At 40.3% G+C, this 18426-nt stretch overlaps 2 protein-coding genes across 4 annotated transcripts in view; one reads left to right on the plus strand and one right to left on the minus strand.

Moving 5' to 3' along the window:
* Window positions 1–18426, plus strand: part of DIP2B (DIP2 acetate--CoA ligase B (putative)) — a 221284-nt gene that overhangs the window by 50540 nt on the left and 152318 nt on the right. The gene's annotated exons all lie outside the window — the stretch shown is intronic.
* Window positions 6802–9524, minus strand: LOC146353733 (zinc finger BED domain-containing protein 4-like). The gene is made up of 2 exons (XM_084837175.1): window positions 9431–9524; window positions 6802–9277 (listed from the first exon to the last, which is right to left on the minus strand). Exon 2 carries the CDS (start codon window positions 9101–9103, stop codon window positions 7448–7450), a length of 1656 nt encoding a protein of 551 aa, XP_084693301.1. The 5' UTR covers window positions 9104–9277; window positions 9431–9524; the 3' UTR covers window positions 6802–7447.

Consider the following 18426-nt stretch of genomic DNA (forward strand, 5'->3'; position numbering starts at 1 on the left):
GCCTCACTGTGAGATACAGAGAAATGTAGGCGAGTGGACTGCAAAGATGTTTTTGTGGGCGGTTTTGTGGACATTTTTGTATTCATCTGCAAGGCTAGTGAACTCATTTCACATATCAAGGGAGACTTGAGAGGCTCAGTCCTTTGCACAGTTAGACACACTTCAGTTTGATTAGAATCAGTGGGACTTAACTGTGCTTATCTCTGTACTGGATGATTCAACTTACTTTATTACAGGGTTACTTGATATCACTCCAGGTGATTTAAATCAATTTTTCAACTTTACAATTCATATATTCTCCAAGCAAGCTTGCATACAGTTTGGTTGCTATAACAAAACATGTATGTAACTAAATAGATCTTCTGTACTATGCAGGAGCATAATCCATATCTTGCCATGTAGCCCACTGGTCTTTTAACTCAAAGAATGTACTGTATACCTGCTTAGGGAAGCAGTTGTGAAAGTAAGCTTTTCTATTTGTTGCACTCGATACATATGTAAGGACATTAAGCAAAATCACTTACTTGAATATTTACGGGCCCAGAACTTTCCAGAAGCAAGGAACGGTAGTTTCATGGCGTATCAGAGAAGCAAATATCCATGTTGTTTGGACTATCCATACTAGTCCTAAATATCTTGCACAATAGTAAGTCAGTGGGTTGTATCCAATGGTGGTGTTCTATCAGTAGAAGGGAACCGCTGGTGGAATGGATGTCCCTTTGCCAACTTCAGCCCCCTGTGCATGACCCAAAGCTTTTCTGGAGGATTGGGGTGCCCTCTGGAGCTAATTTGTGGCACACACGGAGCTGCAAGGGGGAGGAGAGTGCGGGGAAGTCCTGTTGTGCGAGTGTTGGATCCAACCCGTTATGTGGCCTAAATATATATATATATTTATAATGGTGCATGTTGCCTTTTTTCACCTGAATTCATTATTTTACATGGAAAACCAGGCTTTAACTGTGTTTGTGTTTGATAGAAGAGTCATGGATTCAGTTGTAAGAGACTCTGGCTGGGATCTAAAGAACCACATATGGAATTCTGCTTGTGCAACAAAATATTCTCATCCCCTCTCCTTCTCCCACCCCCCGCCCGACCATCAAGTTGCTGCTAAGAGTTAGGGGACCCTTTGGAGTAGTGTGCAAAATGTAACATAGGGGGACAAATGAAAAAAAAATGAAGTTAGCATTTCAGAGTTCAGAGATATTCTGAAAGATTTTGTATTATGGATTCCCACCCCCTTTCTTCAGATTTTCCAAAAAGTGAGTTTGACTTCTTCTTACAAGGCGCTGTATTAAATGCCACAAGTATAATGCTAAAAAGAAGAGAGGATCAGCTTGTAATGACATTAATATTTTTGCATTGCATTCAGATGTCAGTTTAAACCACGTTTTTTTTAAAGATTTGGGATTAATTATTTTTAAAATAAATAAAATACAATTTAAATATAAAAATAACATTCACGCTGCTTTATTGCTGGACGTCAGGGTGGGACTGCATGTATACTCAGTCTGGGGCTGCTGCTGTTTGGGGGGGGCACTTGGGTAATATTAAAGATCTCATCTGATCAAATACCCAAGAGAGGTTTTGTCTACAGCCATAGATTAACAGTTCTATTTGGCTTTCCTTCATTTAGCCTTTTCCCCACACACACACCCAGACCCCCAAAGAGTACCTCTCTCCTCCTGACTCTTAATAAAACCGTTGGCGTTTGAACTGCAGTTTGGAAGCCTTCACCTCTGTTTAAATGTTTGTCCTTGTTAAATAAGCAAATGAAAAGGGCTTGCTATCACCACTGACTGCCTTCACAGGTCCCTGATAATCCCTGTTGGGGGAGAGCACAGGCTCCCAGAGCCCTGCTTGGAGGGAAAGAAAGCAGGCATAGTCCCCAGGCAATTTTTTGGGAAACATTTTCCTAGTGAGAAACTGGCATAGCCCCAAATTCTTTTTCCTAGCTTTTCATGAGAAATGGAAAGAAAAAATACAGGCAACCACATAGAAACAATTGCACACTTTTGCATGTTAGCAAAGATTAGATACGCCCAGGTTTCTGCTGCTGAGTTTAAATGTACCAAACGAATATGCCGTGTTTAGTATGTTCCTCCTTCAGGGCACTCAGTTTGACACTTAAGCCAGCACTGAGTGCTAAAGAAGCAGCCAACTCAAGGGAAAAGTTAATTTTGCAAAATGTGTTAATTTTGGTTTGAATCCAAAGATTCTGCTGTGTAAGCGGGAAGCTCTTTTTCTTGCACATGGAGAGAGATGTCACCATTTCATTCCCCATCTATAGTCATTCTCCCCGCTTAAAAACAAACAAATTGCTCCAGACGTTCTGGGAACTCCTCAGAGCTGGGGGGGTGGGGGTCCAGATGGATGCAAAAATCCCCTGGTTTAAGTTCCTTCCACTTATGTAGGTAGATTTTTTACTCTAACCCAGTGATTTGTTTTGCCCCATTTTCCCCCTCAAAGGTCTTCTCAGTTGATCCTTTAATTTTCATCAGCACCTTTGTTGGATAGGATCCCTTGCAGAACGCACTGTACATTCGGTAGAGATTGGAATACTGTTAGAAAAAAGGCTTGCTAATCAATACATTGAGACTTAATTCCACACACAGTTGTGTTTTAACACAAACACAAACCAATGTGTATTGCAGCTGAATGCCTAGGGCATCTTGCATAATTTTGCTAACCAGCATATTAACAAACGTACAAAAAAATTTGGCTAAAGCAAACAACCTGCTTTTCGGATGTGCCAGTGATCCTTCATGTTAGGACTTGCAGGTTATTACATGGAAGCCTGAGCAAAAGAGAGTTTTGAAGCAACCCAGAAGGCACCCCCATCCCAGCCATCAAGCTACATTTTAGATACGAGGAATTCTTGATTCTTGAGGATCATATCTGATTTTCAAAGGTAGTCTGAAGAATTCTGTATGATGAGAATGAGGCATGTAGGCTAAAGTGCAATATTTCTACTTGTTAATAGGGACAGTAATTTAAATGTAAAGTCTTACATTTAAAGGATGCTATTCTTTCTATATCTAGAGGAAACCTATACTATTTAGAGGGTCATGGCTTTGTTGTGAGTGTCTTCTTGTTTGCTTTAGAAGCTTTCTTTTGTTCAGGCCTTGATATGACAACTTGCTGAAGTGTGTAAAATATTTGCCACATTGGAAATTACATGTCTGTGCTTGAGTTAGCTACTTTGAGCTTACGTTAGTTTCTTGTAGAGCCGGTTGACATTTTGATCTCCAAAAGTGAGCACAGTGCTACTGGCTTTGGGACAAAGTTAAATGTGGCCATGGAACTGCTCTCAGTTTTGAATTTACAATGTACCTTGCTTCAGAGTGTACCTTAAGGCTTTTCTTTCTGAAAGGTGGATAACTGTGCTTTAAGGGAACATGTTTTGGGTGTAGAAATGAAGGAATAAATTATTTTCATAGGAGAACTACGTCGGACTATTTCTAATAGGATTAAAATGTGTTTTCAGATTGAATTGAAAGTTGTGCTCATACTGCACAGTGCCCACCATAGTAGCCATAGTTCTGCTATGTTAGCACCTCATTTCAAAGAAGAAGGGAAACACTAACTGGATTGCCACCTCACCTGAGATGGTTTGGGAGAGCATTGATGTCGCCATTCCCTCCCTTTAAAAAAATGTGTGCGTATGGGGTGAATGGATGGGGTGGGTTTTTTTTAAAAGTCTTCAGCAGCTGTGCATGTGGCTGGCTGTGGTGTCTAGAACAGCTTTTTTTTTGGCAGAACCACTAGGTTAGAACCTCAGGGGCAATCCTGATCCACTAAGTCAGGTGCAGCTTTGTTGTTCACCCTGAGGTATAGGCTCTGCTGTTTGGTGGATTCTGCAGTTGGGATTGCCTTTTCCTCATTCCCTGCAGTACTGAAATGTCTGCAGGATTTGTCTGTGACCTATATTTAAAATATGTTAGCCAGCAAAACTGAACAAATGTGATGGCAGTGCACCAAACCCAACCTCTGTCAGTAGGATTGACTTTTCCCAGATTTTCAGCTAACTTTCAGACTTTCCAGGTCTGATTTCTTTCTTGGCAAAACTTTTTCATCTTGAAACTACTGCTGTCAACACCGCACTTTTAAGACCCCCTTGAATTTCCTAAAGTTGTCTCTAGTATTTCAAATTGCCATAAAAAAAGAACCATTAGAGTATGGGTGGGCAATCTCTGGCCCGTGGGCCGAATCCACTCTGCAGAGGTTGCCCATTCTGTTTGCTGAAGCTTGGGCATCCCCTCTATGGGTCTTGCCCCCTTTCCAAGCCTGGCCCCCTGGCCTGATGGCTACCTAGAGCTTTGGGAAGAGATAGGGGAGAGGAATAATCTCTGATCAGAGATAACGGGATTTCCATGAGGGAGTGTTGGCTGTGCACTCAGCCGGCAGTTGCAGGAGCTCCCGCAAGTGCCAGATGAGTGGGCTTCACTCATCTTTCACCTTTTCTTCATGGGGAAGGTGAAGGACAAGCCAAGCCAGGCTGAACAGCTTCACCTCCCCTGCAGCCTCACCACAATTGAAGAAGGCATGGGGCAGGCAGAGTGGCTTTGCTGCCCATGTGCCGTCTCCGATGGGAGGAGCTCAGCACGCAGCACAGCCAGTTCCCAGCAGAGGGCTGGGTGGGGAGTTGTCCAGCCCACCTCCTGATTTCAGTTGCCTTCCCTTGCATTAAAGCGTAGATGAAAGCGAAGCTGGTAGTTACATATTTTTCTGAAGGAAACATCTGTATACATCCCTATCAATTCTTAACACTGTGGTGCCATGAAAGTGGTTTTAAAAGGGAATGGATGTCAGCATATGTGTCTCATTGGGATAATGTTACATTGGCCTGGCGTGCTATGGTCCATGGGGTCACGAAGAGTCGGACACGACTGAACGACTGAACAACAACAACATGTATGGATAATCCCATGCGACTTTTATTGTGTGTAATATCACCTCATGTTCTTGCAAGCTGGATTGCCTTGAGTTCAATATTTCAGGATTAAGCAAAAATAGAGTGGCAAGTTCATAGTGGAACTCTGACATGGTAGTGTAATTCAGGAGATACTTGGGAGCCTCAAGCCACAAAACCATCTATCATTGTACTGGCATCTGTAAAGGGGGAAATGTTCATATCTCAACTATCTTGCTCTAAAATATAAGACCATGTATACTTACTGGGAGGAAAAGTGAGGCAATTCTCTGCTAGTTGAAGTCTAAACCCCTTTGCTGCCCATTCCTGCCAAGCCAAGGCTATGATCTAGAGTTCCGTGTACACATTGCTGCCACTGGCAGCTATGGATGATTCAGCTCCACTTCCATCAACCAAAGCCAACAACTGGACATCCCCCTCTTGTATGCACAGTTGTTTGTCTGAAGTTGTTTCAGATATCATTAAGAAGCAGCAGAACCCTGACTGAAAGGGTGGTGTTCTTGTGGTGCTCATTTCTCTGGCTATAATGCAGTACTGTGCATACAAGAGGGGGATGTCCAGTTGTTGGCTTTGGTTGATGGAAGTGGGGCTGAATCATCCATAGCTGCCAGTGGCAGCAATGTGTACACGGAACTCTGGATCATAGCCTTGGCTTGGGAGGAATGGGAGTTCAGCTGTTGTGATTGATGCCGTTTTTCCCATAATAGGAAAACTCCCATTACAGTTAATGGGAGAAATCAGTGTGGAATCACATTTAAGTTTTTTTCCGTAAATATTTTTCCCTGCAATCCTTGGGGTTTCCCCAAGCTACCACCTGGATGCCTCTTGTGTCTGGGTGGTGCTGTTTTGGCTACATAAGCAAGGGCACTCACAGGCTGAACATTTTGAACGGTGTTAAGTAATGAATAACAAGATAGAATTGAGGCAGTAATGCCATAGGTAGCCAGGCACCAATCTCATTGCAGTCACCTTATTTCCCTGTACCTCAGTTTAAATTAATCCTCTGGACTTCATTGACCTCTCCTTGACTGATACTTTTTTTCTTCACCTTCAGTTAAGAAAACAGTGATTTCACTTACATGGGAGAGCTAAGACCTTGTTTTGAGCTGAATGACTTTTGATGACTCACTGAATAGGTTTATGTTGGTGTAGATTTATCTAGAGTGAAGATAACTTTAAACATTTGGAAATCCACTTGCATACATACAATAGCCTGTTTTTTCTCTTCTCCTTATCTCTTCTGCTTTCTTATTAGGAATGTGTTGGCCTTTCACAAAGCCCATTGTTCGAGCTACCTTCAGTTCTTTTAGTACTGGCGGTTTTAAAGTCTTGTTTTCATGATGAGACAGTGGTCTAATTAATGGGGGGAGTGGGGAGAGACCCAGCTGGAATATTAGCAAAATACCTGTGACTAAGGCTGCAATCCTATATACACTTACCTGGGTAAATTTCACTGAACTCCTTGGGATTTTACTTCTGAGTAGACATGTACATGATTACACTGTAAGAGTTACTGCTGGTGTAGGTATTGGAGCTTGTCAGCAATAATACACTAGGCATTTCTTGTGTATAAAGCCCTCATGATAGACTTTTATAGATGTTACTGTTCCATTTGGATTTTGGTACACTCATTAGCATCTTGGTCTTAATGACTTCTTAAATTTAGCTTTCATACTTTTTATTACTGGTGCCTCCCTTTCAGTAATGCTTTAACTTAACTTTAAAAATAAAAAACACCGAAAGCTTTAAAGTATTTTAGATCCCATTGTTTGTTCCAATACATTGTGATAAAGTTCCTTTGAACCTGACCTAAAGCAATAAAAAAGAACAAGTGTCCTCAAACTTAAATGATGATAATGGTTAGTACCCTTATTAGTCCTTTATTTTGCGTACATTACCTGACTTGGGTTATGGGATAAGAATGGAAGAAATTGTAAGAAAAATTGAAGACACATTTCAACTTTAATTCAGTGATCTGGGTTTTCTTGAAACTTTGAATCTGAACTTTTCCTGATTTAGCATGTTTATTTGGCTTTATATTTAGTAAACAAAACTTTAAAAGTATACCATGTTAGTTTTACGTACTGTATAAACATCTCAAGAATTCTTTCCAATACCCAGAGTAGTTGAACTGAAATATTAGATTAGGAAAGAAAATATCAGTAAAGAGTATTTATATTAAAAAATCAATCAGCTTTACTTGTACAGTATTTTGATTAGAATACTTGTCAATATTTGAAGACATTAAGAGCTCATGGAATACATTTCCCTAACCTTGTTGAATCTTTAAGGGAGTGAGGGAAATGCACTGAGAACTGTTAACACACTGATTTTAGCATGTCCAAAGAACTGTGCATGTCATGTCACTGTTGCCCACCAATTTCATAGAATCATAGAATGGTAGGGTTGGAAGGGACCTACAAGACCATAGAGTCCAACCCCCTGTTCGATGCAGGAATCTAAGTCAAAACATCCATGACAGATGGCTGTCCAATTTACTTCAGCAAAGTTTAACTTTCACTGAGTGGCATCTTCAGATTCACTGTCTATTGAAGTGCCTACACTGCTTGCGAGTTCTAGTCCAGACAGAGGTGAACCTGATTCAGAACTGCTTGAGCCACATTCTGTTTCACTAAACAATGATTCTTCCTGCAACGAGTCTAGTAGCAGTTGATCATGCTTCATTCTTTTCACTAGCTGTGCCTGTGACTGATTCTCCTGAAGTAATGAGAGATTTTGAGAAACAGAAACAAGCTTAGCGGTACGTTCAGTTGTTAGTCTGTTCCTCTTCTTTGCCTTGATTGAGTTGAAAGCCTTCCAGTTCTGTTCACAGGAAGTGGCTGTGGGTGGAATGCTTAGGATCCTTATGGCAATCCTGGACAATTGTCGGGTGTTGCAATATCCCTTCCACCACGTGAGAGGGGAGACGTTGTTTGATGCCCGCCAAATGATGTCTTGGCTCCAAAGCTTTTCTTTTGCACGATATTCAGCAATGTCTGTCATCACAGATATTTCATCAATGTTAGGGATGTTCTTGGCTAGTTCCATAATTGTATCAAGTGCAGTGGATAATTCATATTCTGCTAAATGTTGTCCACATTGTCTAGGATCCAGTAGATTTGCTGCCAGATGAACTGGATGAAAGCAAAACTCAGATCTCTTACTAAATGCTTGCTTTACTACTGCTACTTCTTCTTTGGATAGAGGTGAAGAAGGGAAAAGCTCAGTTAGATTTTCATTCAGTGTTCTGAACATCTCTGGAATATTTGCAAGGGTTGTTGTATCTCCTTCAAGTTTCTGGATAGCCTCTGAAATTGGTAGTAGCAAATTGAATGCTCCTTGAACTTGAACCCAAAATACATTGTTGTCAATTTGATTACGAATGTTCACAGGAATAATCTGAGAGATTGCGTCTTCTGTTGAAGCACACTGTAAACAGTTCTTTGTATGCAGCAAACTCTCTAAACACTTTGTAGCTGAGTTCCATCTAGTTTCTGATGGCAATAAAAGTGCAGTTTCCCTCCCCTGTTTCTCTTTCTGTAATCTCTTCAGTATCTGATTAGCAGCATGGTGATTTTTGAATATCTTCACAATTGCTTTGCAGTTTGCCATTATAGTTTTCATTGTACTCACACTTACTATGTCCTTTGCCAGAAGATTCAACCCACAAGCAAGACAGCCAAATACTATTAAATGAGGATATTTTGCCTTTAATATTTGCCAGGCAGTTTTCATGTTACTTGTATTGTCAGTCACCAGGGCTTGTACCCTTGGTGGACCTGCACTTTCAATCTCTTCAATCAGTAAGTTTGCTATATTTTCACCAGTATGATCATAAGATTTGGTAGGAATTGCTTTGAGGAATATTGGTTCAGGTGTTGCAAACATAATGCTCAGTAAAGAATTCCCTTGTATATTAGTCCACCCATTTGACATCAGTGTCAGTGATTCTGCTTGACTAATCCTTTGAACAACCATTGTTTGAACTCTGTCATACTCTCTGTCTAAAAGAGAATGTGATAAGCGATAACGTGAAGGTAATTTATAAGATGGGCGAATGAGTTTGTAATGCTCCTTCCAGTATTGATTTTCAGTTATGGAAAGAGGTATACCACTTGCAAATATAGCTCGAGCTAATGTCTCGTCTGCTCTTTCTTGATCTTCTTTTGACATTTTGTCCACAAATTTTGCTAAAAAACTTGATTGCCTTGAACAGCTACTCGTGGATTGTATATCTTGCAGCACTGATCTTGAAAAGGAGGGCCCTGCTTCTCCTTTCCCCAGAGCTGGCAGTGCAACTCTTTCAGTGCTTGGCAAATTTGCTGTTTCACTTGAGTTCCCAAATTCCTGCAACAAAAGGGGGAAAAGCATTTTTGCCTATGCTAATCCAGAGTTAGATAATGACCTTTTAAACTATAAACTGCTTCATAGTTATATAACTATCATGTGCTAGAGATACTAGTCTGTAGAGTTGTTAAGCATATTAGTTGGTTTACTTACGATTAATTCCTGAAGTAGACTTTTCCCAGATGTTGTTCCAGCACTTAATTGCAGTAGCTTCTTATATGAAGACTGTACTCTTTCTGGACACTTTTTGCATATTGTCAAATGTCTTTTCATTCTTGTCGCATTATTTGCATATGTCTGGCCACAGTATTTACATTGGCCAATTATCTTCCTTCCTTCGGTGGTTTCATTATAGTGATGCCACACACCAGTTTTCTGGTTAGGCATCACGACTGTTTCAAAATAAACCCAAAGCAGAAAGTATTTTCTCAAAAACTGAACAGGTTTTGCTACAAAGACTTCCAGCCTCCGTAGCTTCTCAAAAGAAATGAGGCAGGGAGTGCTCTGTGTGTTTTGCAGTAATGTGGAGTGGAAAATTTTCTGTAATGGAAATTTTTCTAGTACTATTTTTTTTCACAGGAAATTTTCCATTCCCAGGCCTTGTTGAAAATCATTCTGGAATACATTAAAGGACAACAGTTGCATATCATGCACAGTTCTTTTACTAAAATTAGTATATTAACAGTTTTCAGTGCCTGGATTCTTTTCTTTAAATGTAAACAGTGTAAGGAAGTGAGTATTACCAAGTTGTCCTGCCTCAAAATATGCCCAACGTTTCTAATAAAAACAGTGTCCAAGTAAAGCTTTGGATATTTAAAAATGTTAACACTTTAACTGCACTGAGAGTGCTTTCTCCCCCCCCCCCCCCAAATTTCAGGTCAACTGCTGTGGGCTCATGGAAAAACATTTGAGGTATATAAATAAGCACAGCATGTACAATTGACAAATCTTTCTGGTTTTATTTACTAAATATAAATAAAAGTGCTAAATCAAATACCAAATAATTTAGGACACTAGAACGTTTTCAGTTTCAGTTTCTAGAAAACTCACATCACTGGTTCAGAGGCGCATTTGGTGGCAACCTGAGAGAGGGTTTTTTCGGTGGCTGCTCCCAGGCTGTGGAACTCCCTCCCAAGGGAGGCTAGGTTCGCTCCCTCTCTGCTGTCCTTTCACTAGCAGGCAAAGTCCACTTTATTTAAGAAGGCCTTTGGCCCATAAGTGGGTCTGTTGGGTTGGGTACTGATTTTTTTTTATTCTGTTATGTTTTTATTGTATTCTAATGTAATGTTTTAATCAATTTTAATTGTGCCTGTAAGCCATTTTAGTGCCATTTTTGGTAGAAAGGTAGGCTACAAATCAAATAAACAAAAACCAACAAATAAAATATGTTTAGTCTTCTTTTTGGTACTTACAGTATCACCAATCAGTTAGAAAATATATTTTAAAACATTTTCTGTTAACCTACTTGTATGCTGCAATAAACATATGGGACCCTCCTCAGAGCGCCTCTTCCGAGGGAGGTTCTGAGGACAGCACCAAGGGTGATCCCCTGACTGAGACTACTGAGTGAGGCCCACCTAATAACAATATGGTCATCTTTTTGGCACTAGGTCAAGAATTTCCTGTGCTCCCAGGCATTTGAAGGCATATGGGGGGCTTTTATGCATCAGTGGTTTTGATTATGGTCTGTAATGATGTTTTAGTTGTTTTATTATGGTTTGGTATTTTAATTGAAATTGTTTTTAGGTATTTTGTAGGTTTTAATAATTTTGTTTTAAGTTGACTTGGGTCTTTTTAAAGAGAATGGCGATTTTAAAATCTAAATAATAACAACAACAACAACAATTTTCTACCACTTTAAATTATCTCTTTTGGGTGGCTTTTTAATACAGTGCTAATTCTACTCCGCATCCTGTTTCCTCAACCCTAATTCAAGTCAGGGTTCAAGGGAACCCAACCAGAGCTCAAGTTGCAGGGATGCCAGAGGTGACCTGGCTTCCCTTCCCTCTTGTTGTGACCTTCTTAACTACTGTTTTTAAAAGCCTACAGGAGAGACATGATTTTGGTTAAAATTGGGGGGAAGTCAGGTTGGGAGTTCTGGATTTCATCAAGGGCCTCCCTTCCTTTCCCCCTATAAAACAAATATGAACGCAGCCTTTTCACTTGGGTTGTGATAGATCCTGACAAAAAATAATTGCCATGCAGTGTTTGATCAGTGAAGTTGATCACCCACAACTTTCCGAACAAGTTACTGGAAGTATTATAATGAGCAGTTTGATCCTAATCTGTATTAGCCAAAGCTCAACATGACTCTGTTTTGACATAGACCTCTGGTAGCTTCCTGTCAAAGTGTTTGACTTACTTAGGATGACATAAGCATTTTGTTAAGTATGGGATTTGAGTTCTATCAAGTGCACTTGTTTTTTGTAGAACTATTAAATCATTTTTGAGAGGCCTTGGTTCATAGTAAATAATTTTATTGGCAAAGTGTATTAGAGATGAACTAGGGTTAAAATTTTAAATGGAGAATTGTGTCCTAAACATGCACATAAAGTTGCATTCCAGTATCTCAGTCTTCAGAGCAGATTCAGTTTTACGTTATAATTTTTGCTTTTTAAAAAGAGGTGTGGGGGTTGCCCTGGTACTTACACTTGAAATATACATTTGTGTCCTGAACATGCATATCAAATTCCATGCTGATGTCTCAGTGTTCAGGAATGCCAAACATGTCAGTTAAATCAAAGGCCTTCATTTGGCCGGTAATTGAGTTTTAAAGGATCAGGAAGCCATTGGGCATAGTTCTCTGTTGCCATGGAGGACCATCTATATATCTGCCAACACTTATTGAGTCAGTTTGCACGATCACTGTGTGTCCGATAGGAGGTTGCTATGGTTTGTCGTGTCATCTGAACTTGGGCAGCAGGGGTTGTTTAACCCTCAAACAGCTCCTGCCTCCCAGGTATGGACAACATGAAAAACCATGGAAATCCCCCACTGGGGGCTTAATATTCAAAATGGCCACCGGCATGTGACAAAACATGTTGTGGCTTAAATAAGCCATGGTGGGTTGCGTTGATTGTGTGAACCAAGTCATTGTCTAGGTCACAATGTACCACATGTAGAGGGGTGCAGATGCAGCTCGAAAAGTTTCTGGGAATCTCATGCTTCAGGTCAAACAACATAGCTTTTTAAATCCTAAAATTTCACATAATGGACTTGTGTTTAGGATCTCGGCCTTATCTTTTGGAATCTTAGTTTCTCATTTGTAGGTACTGTCTGTGCTCCAGGAAGTGGGAGATGTGTTCAAATGTGATAGGGAGATTAAATACATTACAGATAGTAGAACAAATTGTAATTTTGTTTATTTACTACATTTTCACCCCACCCTTCCTCCAGCATATCAGCATAGAGTACACTTCCCTGTTATCCTTTCAACAGCCTAGTAAGATAGGTTAGGCCAGGAGATGGTGACTGGCTTATCCAGTAGGGATTTAAACCTGGGTTTCCCAAGCCCTAGTCTGACTCTAACCACTAATAGAGACAGAGAAGAGACATACTGTTAGTGTGCTTCTGCAATATGCATGTGCCTGTTTTTTCCATTTCAAAATGTCAAATGCCAACACATTGTATGTGTTCTATTTCGTGGCTGCCACGCTGCCTGATTTAGTATTCACTAGCTGATGCTAGCACAATTAGCCATTGTCATCTGCTTGCCAGGAATAAATGTTGCTGTTGCTTTCCAGTAGTCTTCAGTGAAATGGTGGCTTCCCTTCTTCTTTCATAATAATGGTATCTGCTATGTGACTGCATGTATCTGAAAATATGTCATTTTGTGGGTTTTCCTGGCCCCCCATGGTTGAGAAGCATGTACAGTTCAAAATAAACGCAGTTCCATTGTTCTTTTAGAGTGTGATATAATAGAGAGAGTGTTGTACAAGGTTCAGACAGACTGTGTTCAAATCCTAGCTCAACCATAAAGCTCACTGGGCAGCCTTGGACAAGTTAATATTTCATAACATAGTTATAAAAGTAAAAAAATGGATAATTTCTGTGTATATACTGATTTCCTTCATGCAGCTGCTGACAAATTAACCCCCAAGGGAATACAGCCCTCAGAAGAAAAAGGGTTTCCCACTCCTGATTTGATCAATACCTTATAGACCACAGTGTGCCTCATACAGAGCACAAGAACTAATCAGGTACACATACCTAGATGTATGAAGATCAGAATCTGATCTAGGAAGCACAGGTGAGCTACATACCACAGGTTACATGAAAATGGTATTTGTTTTTATTATTTATTTTAATTATTATTACATTTATATCCCTCCCTTTTTTCCACTTGCGAGATACCCAGGGTGGCTTACATGGTCGTCCTCCTCTCCATTTTATCTTCACAGGCTAGGTTAGGCTGTGAGGTCAGTTAGGCTAACCGTCAGTGACTGGCCCAAAGTCACCCAGTGAGCTTCCTAGTTGAGTTGGGACTTGAACCCGGGTCTTCACTGTCCCAGTCCAGCACTCTAACCACTACACCACACTGGCTTTCATTTCACTGGGCAGTATACACCAGTGTCATTCCTCAAACTCAAATAGCCCTAGCAGAGCTCTGCGAAATCTTTCCATTGCACAAGTGGTTGCCCATTACGTTTGCACATCCAGTTGCACAGCAGGTTACACAAGCATCATACACTGCGCTTGTATAACTGCGCTTGCACAAATGTAACTTTAGTTGGATTCTTCTCTTGTGCAGAGTTCAGAACCTAGTTTCTGCTGACGCAATGTCATTTGTGCTAATGGAATGACATAGTTGGATACTGTCCTTTATTATTAAGAAGTTAAGTTTGCACGTTTCCAAGAAATAAGTGAAATATGCGGGGAAGTTATAATTATACTTTCTGTCTTTTTTGATTCCTAGAGGGGGAGTTTGTACAAGACAGTAAAGAAAAATATGATTCCAATAATGCTTTGGGTGTTTAGAGCGGTGAACTTATATAAGGTGTTACTTTGAGTCTAAAGTGTGTTATTTATCTTTGACACTGCGTGTTTCATTACTTTCCTAAAACACTAAAACATGTTTGTCAGGATTGTATAATTGAGCTGAGGATTGCATTTATTGGAACTGCTAGGGCCAGTCCAGAGCCATTTCAGTTAGTTAACTTTTAGAAAACGGGTTAGAAGAGAGAGATTAACATGTCACTGAAAGCCCAGGGATAAGAGATTCATCTGAGCGGTCCCAGTAGTTCAGTTTGCAATAGTGGTGTTGCAGGTTATAGTTCCAGGTCATTTGATCCTTAGTTTGATTTTTGCAGGGAATGCTTAAAACTTGCATTTTCGATTTTGTTTGCCTAGTTTGCCCTGATGATACTTGTGTAATTATAATAATGTGTATCGTCTTGCAGAAATGGGGGTGAGGTGCTATTTTCTTGCTACAATTCAAGGTGGAAACAAAAGAGAAGTACAATAACTTTACTGGATAGGAACTCGGACCTGCATTTCAGAATTGTTTAACAGTTTATTAATACCACCAGCAGGTGTTGCATGCTGAAACACCAAAGGGTTGGAAAAAGAAAAACCCACGAACGCTTGTCTTACCCGAGGGCCCATAGTATCTTACGCTTTTAGACCAGGGGTAGGCAACTTGTGGCCTTCCAGATGTTTTGGCCTACAACTCCCATCAGCCCTAATCAGCATAGCCAGTGATGAGGGATAGTGGAAGTTATAGGCCGAAACATTTGGAGGGCCACAAATTGCCCACTCCTCTTTTAGATGTTCACACTTGTAACAAAACATCACTGCAGAAAATCTCTTCCTGCTAAATTTCTTTACAGAATTTACTATCAAGCAAATTTAAGCAACTCTAGTAATCCTTGTCCTCTTTTTGTTATGGATTCTCTACATGTACACACCTCTGCCAGGAAACTGCTGAGTGTGCCTTCATAAATAAGACCACCCTAGACTCTTTCCTTCTCTGGTAAATAGACACATTTAAGAAATAAGGATGTTAAATTAACAAAAGATGCTCCTTTTAGGGGAGACTTAATTTTCAGAATATAACAAGGGCAGGCTATATGCCACAAGGGGGAATTAATTGAAGCAGGATATAATGCCCCTTAACTGAAGCTTGTATAGTTCAAGGCCTAGTGATGATTGTGCAGAAAATGTCTTCTGCTGCTGTTTCAGCTTTTTGACAGTGTAGATGTGTTAATGGGGAGGAGAGTGAAAATGCATCCCCTGTTTTTAGAGATGCAGTAGGGCAGAGGACAGCTGTTGTGATGAAAAATACTGCCATGTTCAGCTTATAGCTTGCAGTGAAACCAGATGGCCCTCTCTTCAGCATATTAAAAGGGTATGTTAATTTGTGAAGCAACAATTTACTTAGAGCAATCTATTAAAGTCTCTTTCGAGCAGCAGTTAAAACTTGTTATTGCAGCAGATACAAGATTGCCCTGTTTATGATTACTAGTACATCTTGCCTTATAGAATGGTGGATAATTTGTTCTCTGACAATAGACGCATCAGAAATAGATCAGAAATTAGGTGGCCAGGGTTAACTTGATTTTAGTTGCTTCCAAATGACATAATTTTACATGTTGTTTTTAATGAACTGGCACATGCCAAACTGCAGTTGATAGACTGTGGTTGGTTTTATTATAAATTGCATTGATTTATATCCCATCTTTTAAGGCTACAAATCCTTCCAAGCTAGCTTTCCAGTAAAATAAAAATACAGCAATAAAATTACATTAAGAATATCAAAACATAACAACTCAGGAGAACCTTTCCCATGGGTCAGTTTGTGTCCCTTGGCTCTGGGTGGCAGGAGGAGGGGGAATAGTCCAGCTGGAGCAGGCTGTGATGTTGTCTTTACCTGCCTCCTTTGCTCTCCTCTTATTTTTCACAGGGTAGATTGGCCTGTGGTGGAGTGTGTGGATGACATTCAACTCATTTTATATAATAATCTTACTCCTATGCTCAAGTGTGAAAAACTCGAGTAGACCTATGAAATACTTTTAAAGTTTACAATCATGACAATGGGGAAACGGTCATCCTGATCCAACAGTGGGTTTGCCTATGGCATAGGCCCCATACAGTAGGGACTTTGCTGTTACACTCAAACAAAGCGACAACAGATTCTGCTTCATATGGGCAGAATCCACACAGTTTGACTACTCAACTCAACATATGTAAATATAGGAATTGATCTACTGGGAATCAGCTCTAACTTAGGTAATTCTCAGTTACGTGTACCCAAGTGCAAAATACATGTGCTCCCTGTTGTGTTAGTTGTCTTTTTTCTTTAAGGTGGAAGTGTTTGTGACATTGGCACAAAAAAATTAGCTACCTGAAAAGGCAAAGGCAGAAACCACCTGAGTATAATGAACTACCCAAGGTTACCATGTGGCATGCCCATTGAATGTGTTCCTTTCCTCTCAGCAGAGGATGATAGAAAGGCAGAAGAGATGCTCATTTACAGTAGGTATGTAGGAAAGGAAATGCAGTGAAGCCAAATGCACAGAGTGAATTGCATTGTTTTTGGTTTCTTTCTTTCTACTGTGGAATGTAGCAGAGGGCAATCTGCCTAGATTAAGAACTTGCAGCAAGTTGACACACAGATGTTTTAAAAGTAGATTTTCTCAGTGTTTTTCCTGGTTGTCAGTAGTTCACTGGATTTTCCAGTAAATTTGCGACGGAATTTGCGCAGCACAACCAGCCACTGTGGGTTAATTAATCCTTGGGGCTGCCTGTAGCATGTGCCAGCCACCACTGAATATACTAGTCCTGGGTGGTGGTTGCCATGGCTTATTGTGTTGTGTGAACCCAGGCAGTGGGGATTGTTTGAGGGTTAAACAACCCTCACATAAACTATAGTCTGTTTAACCCTTGCACAACCCCCACCACCCAGGTTTGTACGATACTAGAAGCCAGGCAACCACTGTCTGGGGCTATCATATTCAGAATGGTGGCCAGCACACACTACATTGCTTCAGGGTTAATTAACCCACAGTGGCTTGTCGTGACATGCGAACTGGCCCATTGAAATGATCATGGTTTGAGCTTTTTTTTTTTTTAGTGGCGTGCATGTACTGATATAATACCTCCCACCCATTCTCTTGATCTTAGCCACTGTTTTAAAAGTCTTTCAAGAAATGCAGTTCCTGCTACATCCTGACTTGTATCATTTAAACAGAGTGCTTCTGAAACTTCAAGAAGCTGGCTTTGGAGGGAAGAAAAGGAAAGGAGAAAGAAAAAGAGAAAAGCCCTTCCTGCCATGATCGTATTTGTAATGAACATTGTAGTTGACAGAATAATGGCTTTGGCATATTAGCCATGTTGGTTATGTGCCAGTATGGTTTCCTTAGCAATGAAATTCCTCAAGCAGTGGTTGCTGATGTAAACATAACTGAAAGCTTAGTGTTATGTGCCTTGCATACGGGCTGTGAGTCCATGTTTTTTAAAATGTGTGCTTTGCATTTGGTGTTCATTTCAAGGCAGATTAGAACAGGTTGCTGCATTTTTCTCACTTGTGGAGGAAGGGCATAAGCCAGAATCATTAATATCACTGGGAGATTTGCTGTTCGCTTCAATGTGAAGTGTATTGCACAGTTAGCCTTCCTATCTACAGTGCCACATCACAAGGTTATGCTAATTGACATGAGGGTTTGTACTTTAGTAGTATAGCCAGAATATTCTCATGCCCCCCTGGTATTTTCTTTGCTATGGAAAAACAGAAGTTAACTCTTTGCCCTCACATATTTAAGTACTTGAAAATGGGTCTATTTGTGCTTCTTTAAAGATTTGTTGACATTGCATGCATTTGGTATTTTCTCATCCTTTTGATCTCTTTTACCTGAGCAATGAGTAGATAATTTAATTCTGGGGCATCCCTAGGGTAAAAAACATGACTTTTGCATCAGAGAAAGTTTTGGAAGCTGGAAACATTGGACAGATACTGATCTGTGGAGGAGATGAGTTGAGCAGCACCAAAAGAAAACAAACCACCACCCTAAACCGGAAGGGCAAAGGAAGAGCAAGCCTCTAGCTGGTGTGTGAAAGCAGTAATTTACTGAGTGAAGAATGTCCAGCACATTTCAACCAAACACCATGTTTTTAGTGCCCCTGAGGAAGACATCTGTTTCATGAATGCAAAG

Source organism: Heloderma suspectum, chromosome 2 (assembly GCF_057233095.1).
Source record: "Heloderma suspectum isolate Gila_16-S chromosome 2, 16-S_ref, whole genome shotgun sequence".
Lineage (NCBI taxonomy): Eukaryota > Metazoa > Chordata > Lepidosauria > Squamata > Helodermatidae > Heloderma > Heloderma suspectum.